Here is a 7,659-nt window from a genome sequence, read left to right as displayed (position 1 = left end):
TTTCTCTCTTCCTCTCTCTCCATCTCTCTCGCTATCTCTCTCTCTCTCCGCTCTCTCATCTCTGCCTAATCTGCCTCTCATCTCTGACCTCCTCTGCCTCTCTGCCTCTCTCTGCCTCTCTTATCTGCTCGCTCCTCTCTCAATCTGCCTCTCTCTCGTCTTCTCTCTGCCTCTCTCTCTCTCTGCCTCTCTCTCTCTCGTCTCTGCCTCTCTCTCTCTGCCTCTCTCCTCTCTGCCTCTCTCTCTCTGCCCTCTCTCTCTGGGGGGGGGGGGAGATTAAAAAGGAGATTAGTCAGTAAAAATGCCAGTGCTAAAGGAGACCCTCTCTACAAAAACAGAATCAATTTCTCTGCTCTTCTGCTTTGGTTACTATTCTCCATTCTGCGCTGCACTTCCCCTTATCCCCAAACCTTCAAAAACTTAAATAATGGCTTCTTGGAAATGTCATGAAATGTCATTGTGGAGGTCACTTCAGTAATGTAATGTGGAGGCCATATATTACTTGGCATGTAAAAGGAATTCTCTAAAAGGGGGCTTATGAGAAGGCGTGAGGAGATAAGAAGGAGGAGTGAAGAGTGACATGATAGGTTTCTCACCCTGATGTTGTCAAAGGATGACTTGCTGGTGATGTCATAGAGCAGGAGGAGGGCTGAGGAGAGAAAGGCAGAGAGTCTCACACACCCACGTGTTCTTAGCATTTCTACCACACATACAACCAGGAAGTGTTTTAATAGAGCAGAGATTACCCTGTGCGTCTCTGTAGTAGGCATGCGTGACACTGCGGAATCTCTCCTGTCCTGCAGTATCCCAGATCTGGGAGAAAGAGGTGAAAAATTAATTAAAACAATGTAATAAACCTGGAAAACGGGACAATATCCCAACCAGCAGCAACCAATGAGCATGCAATGGTATGCACGTCATAATGGGAAATTAATGATCAATATATTTTACAGTGTAATACATTAGAATAGTCACGTGGCTTATTTCTTTTTTACCAGGTAAGTTGATTGAGAACACATTCTCATTTACAGAAATGACCTGGGGAATAGTTACAGGGAAGAGGAGGGGGATGAATGAGCCAATTGGAAGCTGGGGATGTTTAGGTAGCCATGATGGTATGACAGCCAGATTGAGAATTAAACCAGGATACCGAGGTTAATACCCCTAATCTTACAATACGTGGCATGTGATCTTTAGTGACCACAGAGAGTCAGGACACCTGTTCAACATCCCATCCGAAAGACGGCACCCTACACAGGGCAATGTCCCCAATCACTACCCTGGGGCAATTGGATATATTCTTTTAGACCATAGGAAAGAGTGCCTCCTACTGGCCTCCAACACCACTTCCAGCAGCATCTGGTCTCCCATCCAGGTACCAACCAGGACCAACCCTGCTTAACACTGCTTAGCTTCAGAGGCAAGCCAGCATTGGGATGCAGGGTGGTGTGCTGCTCAGACAAAACCCACCGAAGGCATTTAAATGTTTGGCACCTCTCAGCCAGCATTGTTAATAAAACAGGATATGATAACAACGTATTTGCAATAGATAMRCTGTGGKTACATAGGGACACTTGMGTGTTGACCACATACGCCACTGCCCACTGTGTAATATTATGATACTGACTGTGGTTTAATGAATTAGACTGGTAGGGATAGGATCACAGGAATAGTGGCATCAATGTTGGGTGTAGAGGTCCCTGCTCTCTCACCTGGAGTTTGACCTTCACGTTGTCCACCGTAACAACTTTATTCTGATGAGGAGAGGAAACAGTTAACCACAGGACTGTCTATGGGGGTCTCTTTGCATAATAGAGACAGACTCAGACAAAACACATCACAGGTATTTAAATATTAAGAAGCTTCAGAAAGCAAGAATATTCTAAAGAACAAACAGACAGAGCGGAAATAGCACAGCATGCTGTACAACAGTGGCGACCCGTCATTCAGGGCAGGTGGGCCTGTGAGCCCCAACCTTTAATAAAATAATAATAATAAATAAATATATATATATATTGTTTTTTGGGGGGTTTGCCTGTTTTACATGTTATTTTGGCATTAATATGTGTCACTTATCAGTTTACAAACAATGTAAAAAATATATATATATCATTGAGTTAATAAAGCTGCAAATAAACAGGCAGCTCTAAAATGTAGGTGTTTCAGCCTAGCTCAGTGTTTTATGTGGTGGTGGGGCAGGCCAGCAGAAAATAGGAGCATTGCACTGTGATTGGCTCAGTGTTCTGTCACTGATGGGGACACACTGTCACCAGCCTTTAGTAAGGGTAGACATCAAGAATGTGAGCCCTTTGGGTTCTGCCATAGACTTAAATTAGAAGTGCCCTTCCAAGAAGGCTCAAGGTCATTGGCCATAGATTAAATGACCTCAAATCACGTTATATCTACAGTAGCTTTGATTGGACTGATCATGTCAACATCTTACTTTTAAAGTCTTAGCTAGCAGTCATCATCAGCTGTCATCAAGTCGACAATCTACTAGCAAATCCTTTTTAATCCTTGTCATATGAAGAGAAATAATGAAGAGAAATTATAGATAAAACGTATCGGTGCTCATCGGCCATTGGACATAAAGATTACACAACAAGTTGGAAATTGCAAATTCAACAATGAGTCGTTTGGAAGGAATCAGTGGCTAACTGCAAGCATTGCAAAGAAACCACTAACGTTAGCCTGCTATTCAATGGAGTGGCTGTGTTCCCCCCCCAGAGTTCCCACCATAAATCCAGAGAATGACAAAGTCTGATGACAAAGTCTGATGACAAAATTTGCCCACAAAGGACCACTGCGCCACCTTCACAAGATGAGTCCAAAAATGTATTGTATGCTGCTGCATAAATTATGTAATATGCAAGGGAGAAATGTATACTGTAGCTAAGAAAGTAATACTAAGTGTTTGTTGTGTAGTAACCTGTTCATAACCCATGTGCCTCACCATAATAATTTGGTCTATTTTCACCAATGCGGTATTGTAAACACATCATTCGTGGTGTGCTTGTTTGGCTACTGTTTTGTACAGCTTTCACCCAAACGGCGTTCAATGTGCCTCACCCTAATAATTTGGTCTACTTTCACCTCTTAATTTTGCCTACTGTTCTAACTTGGTGGTGCACATATAGCCTATAACCTGTTTTGGAGAACTGTAATCATCGAATATTGTAAAAGCTTTCATTGTCTGTTTATATGTCCCCTTTTTTATCCTACGGCTCTGACTTGGTGTACAGGGAGAATACTGTAAGAATGGCCCATATTCTGAATTCTGTCGCTATACATTTCAAAAGTGCTGAACAAATAGTTATATTGACTACGTCCGTCGTGGCTTGCTCATTAACATCTTAATCGGAATTACGGATTGCCTCTTATCCGCTTGTCGTCCCCTTATGCCATAGTTTGTACATCTCATTTGTCAGTAGAAACCACATTTGTTTAAGCAAGTCTGCCATGTCAGCTATGTTTTTTAAAAGGCAGTAAATGAGGCTGAATGAACTGTTCCGCTGCCAGACAAGGCTCCGCTGAAAGCCAGGTTTAGCAGTGGTAAGGTGTTGGGACAGCTTTACGTAGGCCCTAACAGTTTGTGGGCACTGTTTGTCACCGTTATAGTGCAATTCATGTATTGTTTAGTGTTGTGGCTTTGATGGCATGCATCCCACTTTTTTGGGGGGGGGCCCACCAAGATTTCCATGCTAAAATCACCACTGCTATATAGACTCATAAAGACAACATGAAAACTAAGAGGAGCTTCAGAGGCCGGGCAAAGAAAGCCAATTGCTACACCCACACTACAGAGGTTCTGGAATTAGACTTAATTGCACAATAGTGAGAAAGAAAGAACTGGTGTCCACGTCGACTATAGAGAGCCCTTAATTTCTCTATGGTAGAGTAGTGTCAGGGAGTGACTGGGGTTTAGTCTAGTTTAATTATTTCTATGTGGGGTTCTAGTTTGTTTTTTCTATGTGGTGATTGGTATGATTTCCCAATGGGCGAGCTGGGTAATGTTGTCCTAATTGGGGATCAATTAAGTGATGAATTTCACCTGTGTTTTATGGGAATATTGTTTGAAGTTAGTGCACGTACACCTCTAGTCACGGTCGTAGTTAAGTTTAGTTTGCTAAAGTTCAAAACTATAATTATTGGACTCAACATCCGCTGCGCCTAGGTCTGATAATATTCAGCGAACGGACATGGCAAAAAAACAACCACTCCCTAGGCAATTCTGTGCCGCATGGGACCCATGTAATTCTGTAATAGGCAGAGCTAAAAAGTCATGAGGTGAACAAAATAATATTAGCTCCAGAAGTGATAGTGAAAAACACATCTTGTGAAAGATGCTCTTCAAGACAATATAGAAGGAATATGGAAGATTGAGGAGGAATAAGATGCTTCCAAGTGAAAAACATATCTTGTGAAAGATGCTCTTCGAGGGAGTATAGAAAGAATATGGAAAATTGAGAAGGAATAAGATGCCTAAGTCATGTGAAATGATGTGTCCCTTCTAAACTAAGTCCCAAATATGTACGTACATACACCCACCCACACACACACACATACACTCACGAACAAACCCAATGGCACACATTCTAGAGGTCAACCAATAACAGCTTGTTGTAAGGTCAGTCTGCTGTGTAGGTGTCATTATTATGCAGGTAACTGAACCAGTTAACCTCACCCTGGCCTTTTAAACTTCCTGTTTTTATATTTCAGGGGAAAACAGGAGGAAAGTCACTAAGTGAGAACATGACACAAGCAACAATGTTGAAATGAAGGAAGTGAACGCTACAACTGGTACATATCACTTCCTCTAAGCTAACCTCATTACTCCACTATCAGTACCCGGGTACAGTCAGCCCCTGCCTTTCCTGTGAGCACACTGTGACAGACACACACTCTCTCTGAAGTGAGTCCAATCTTCTAAAATGGCCCCTCTTAACGGGGGTCACCACCCATTGAGACTTCCACCTTGGCAGAACGGACATGGTCCAACCCCTGCATTAGTTGCCATGGGTTTCCGTTTTTCCCTCCAATTATTACGCAGATTGGCCACACACGGCTTAGCGTTGACAAGCCCCATGCTGAGCAACTGCTACAAGGAAGCAGGGCCAAAATAGCCCTGCCACGTTAGAGCTAGTCACAGCAGTCTTCCCATCCACACAGGGTATTGATTGGTATAGCTGGAGGCTCAGCAAGGAACATAGACTGATCCTGTATCATTCTCAAAATCATCTCTCCTTAAAATCTTCTGTTCCATACAGATGCAATACAAGTAGCCGTGGGTGGTCACTACACACAACTCATTGTTATAATGCACTTATTTATGAATCTCATGAATAGTTATTACCTGTTGCACAAGCATGGAGAAAATAATCTCCATTTGTCTACATAAACGGTCCACACATCCCTATCCATGATGTACTCCCATCCCAGGCAGTCCTAATGTCTACACCATCAACACAGAGTGGTAACACAGTACTCTGCCTTAATGCAACATCATTTCCTCCAAAACCGCCATTTTACCAGCCATTAGATAGAGTGTTTTCTTTGGAGGGTGAGCGGATCCAAATCCACTAGTGCAAGAGTCTTTCTTTCTGTCCATATTCTCTCTTTTTCCATCACTCACTAATTTTCTCTATCTTTTTCTCTCTCTCACCAGCAGCTGGTTGGAAGCTATGGAAATCTGTCCCCCACCAATCTGTCCCCCACATGAGAGCTGCTTGTTTATTTGACCCCAGCCAGGACAGAGCATCGTTTGTGGGGGTAACGTAACGTACAACGTCTTCAACAACATTCTAGCGTTTATCTTGTAAATAGACCATTTAGAAATGAGAAAGAACAGAGAAAAAAATCAGACATAATGCATACATTTTGAATGTATAGACACAAAGAACCTTCCAACCATGTATTGATACCACTCTGAGTCTACTGACATCTCTCTCACCCTAAAGTCTATTCCCACGGTGGCTATGAAGTTGCCTCCCAAAAAGGCCCCGTCTTTAAAGCGCACCAGCACACACGTCTTCCCCACCGCAGAGTCTCCCAGCAGCATCACCTAGAGAGGCGTCACAGCCAGAGGTCAGAGAGAGGGGTTAGGGGTCATACCTGGGCCCAACACACTGGCATCAACCCTCACATGACCAGAAGAATGGTAATAACTCCAAACAAGCTTTCACTGAACAATGTTTGGTCTTAAGAGATGAATCATWKAGTGCAACTGGTTCATATGCAAATTACTTTCTGAAAGTAAYCTGTTGATTATTTCATGATGYTGTGCATCCATGAGAAGTGAAAATTATAAAACTAGAATTTCACGACATCATGGTGACTAGTGTTGTTAAGTGTCAAAGCACTGACTCATGATCCTATTGCAAAATGTTCTTGTTGTTTTAGCCTCATCTGAACTTCCTGGTTATTTATTGGGCGCCTGATTTAGTTTGGATATTTTATCCATCAGTTGATTTCATCTTTATAAGGTTGTAGACTAAATGATGTGGTTGATGTGTGAGTCTACCCTTATTAATTTGATCATTCATATTTCAACATGAGTAGTGTTCTGCAGTAAAACAGCTTAGAGTAGATATGTATGAGAGATCATATTTGCACAAACCATCATGAGACTGATGTGTGAATGACCTGTTCTTCTGCTTGGTCTAGTTCATTAACTTGGTCTAGTTCATTAACCACTCTCCTGATTCTGATCATTCCCCAAACGCTCATGATTAAAAGTACTATGTAACAATATGCACCTTTACTGTAACTACATTTTAAATACAATAACATGGACTTTTCCCCCTAAGATTTGGAGAGAAATGTACTATTACGTGGTATGCAGTTAACCTGTATTACCAAGTGCTACATTCTTCCTTGAGACAATATTTAGATATCATTAAGAATGGGAGGACTGAATACCGTGATTCATATCAAATAAACCTGTGTCACATTGGATACATTATCCAGTGGTGTAAAGTACTACTTAAGTAGTTTTTTGGGGTATCTGTACTTTACTATTTATATTTTTGCCAATTTTCACTTCACTACATTCCTAAAGAAAATAATGTACTTTCTACTCCATACATTTTCCCTGACACCCAAAAGTACTCGTTACATTTTGACAAGTAAATGGTCCAATTCGCACACGTATCAAGAGAACATCCCTGGTCACCCCTACTGCCTCTGTTCTGTAGGACTCACTAAACACAAATTCTTCATTTGTAAATTATGTCTGAGTGTTGGTGTGCCCCTGGCTATCCGTCAATAAAAAATTTAAACATCTAATTGTGTCCTCTGGTTTATACTTTTGATACATAAGAATCAAAAGTAAATGGAATTGCTCAAATGTACTTAAGTATATTTAAAACCAAATACTTTTAAACTTTTACTTAAGTATTTTACGGCGTGACTTTCACTTTTACTTGAGTCATTTTCTATTAAGGTATCTTTACTTTTACTCAAGTATGACTGTTGAGTACTTTTTCCACCACTGACATTATCCATAAGGGAGGGGTGAAATTGGTGTGCACTGGTGTGTGGCAAGGCACATAATTGATAGTGGTGGGGTAATTAAGAGTAATGTAAACAGAATAGAAGCTTGCCACAATGATAACAGCTGTTCTTATTCCATAGTGGTATATTGTGCTACATTAAGGGGAA

General features: G+C 41.5%; 1 protein-coding gene across 2 annotated transcripts in view; it reads right to left on the bottom strand.

Moving 5' to 3' along the window:
* Positions 1–330: 330 nt before the first annotated feature.
* The window catches only part of LOC112070689 (ras-related protein Rab-26-like), a 16,456-nt gene continuing 9,127 nt past the window's right edge, over positions 331–7,659 (bottom strand). Inside the window, exons 2-5 of one of the 2 annotated variants that reach the window (XM_024138127.2) lie at positions 5,951–6,061; positions 1,713–1,754; positions 747–813; positions 374–649 (exon numbers count right to left, since the gene is read on the bottom strand). In XM_024138127.2, the coding sequence (XP_023993895.1) occupies positions 399–649; positions 747–813; positions 1,713–1,754; positions 5,951–6,061 (471 nt within the window). In that variant the 3' untranslated portion in view covers positions 374–398. Of the gene's footprint in view, positions 650–746; positions 814–1,712; positions 1,755–5,950; positions 6,062–7,659 lie in introns of both variants that reach the window. The other variant, XM_024138126.2, reaches the window with a different exon arrangement.

This window comes from Salvelinus sp. IW2-2015, unplaced genomic scaffold (assembly GCF_002910315.2).
Source record: "Salvelinus sp. IW2-2015 unplaced genomic scaffold, ASM291031v2 Un_scaffold1391, whole genome shotgun sequence".
Classification (NCBI taxonomy): Eukaryota; Metazoa; Chordata; class Actinopteri; order Salmoniformes; family Salmonidae; genus Salvelinus; species Salvelinus sp. IW2-2015.
This window is presented reverse-complemented; position numbering and strand designations above follow the sequence as displayed.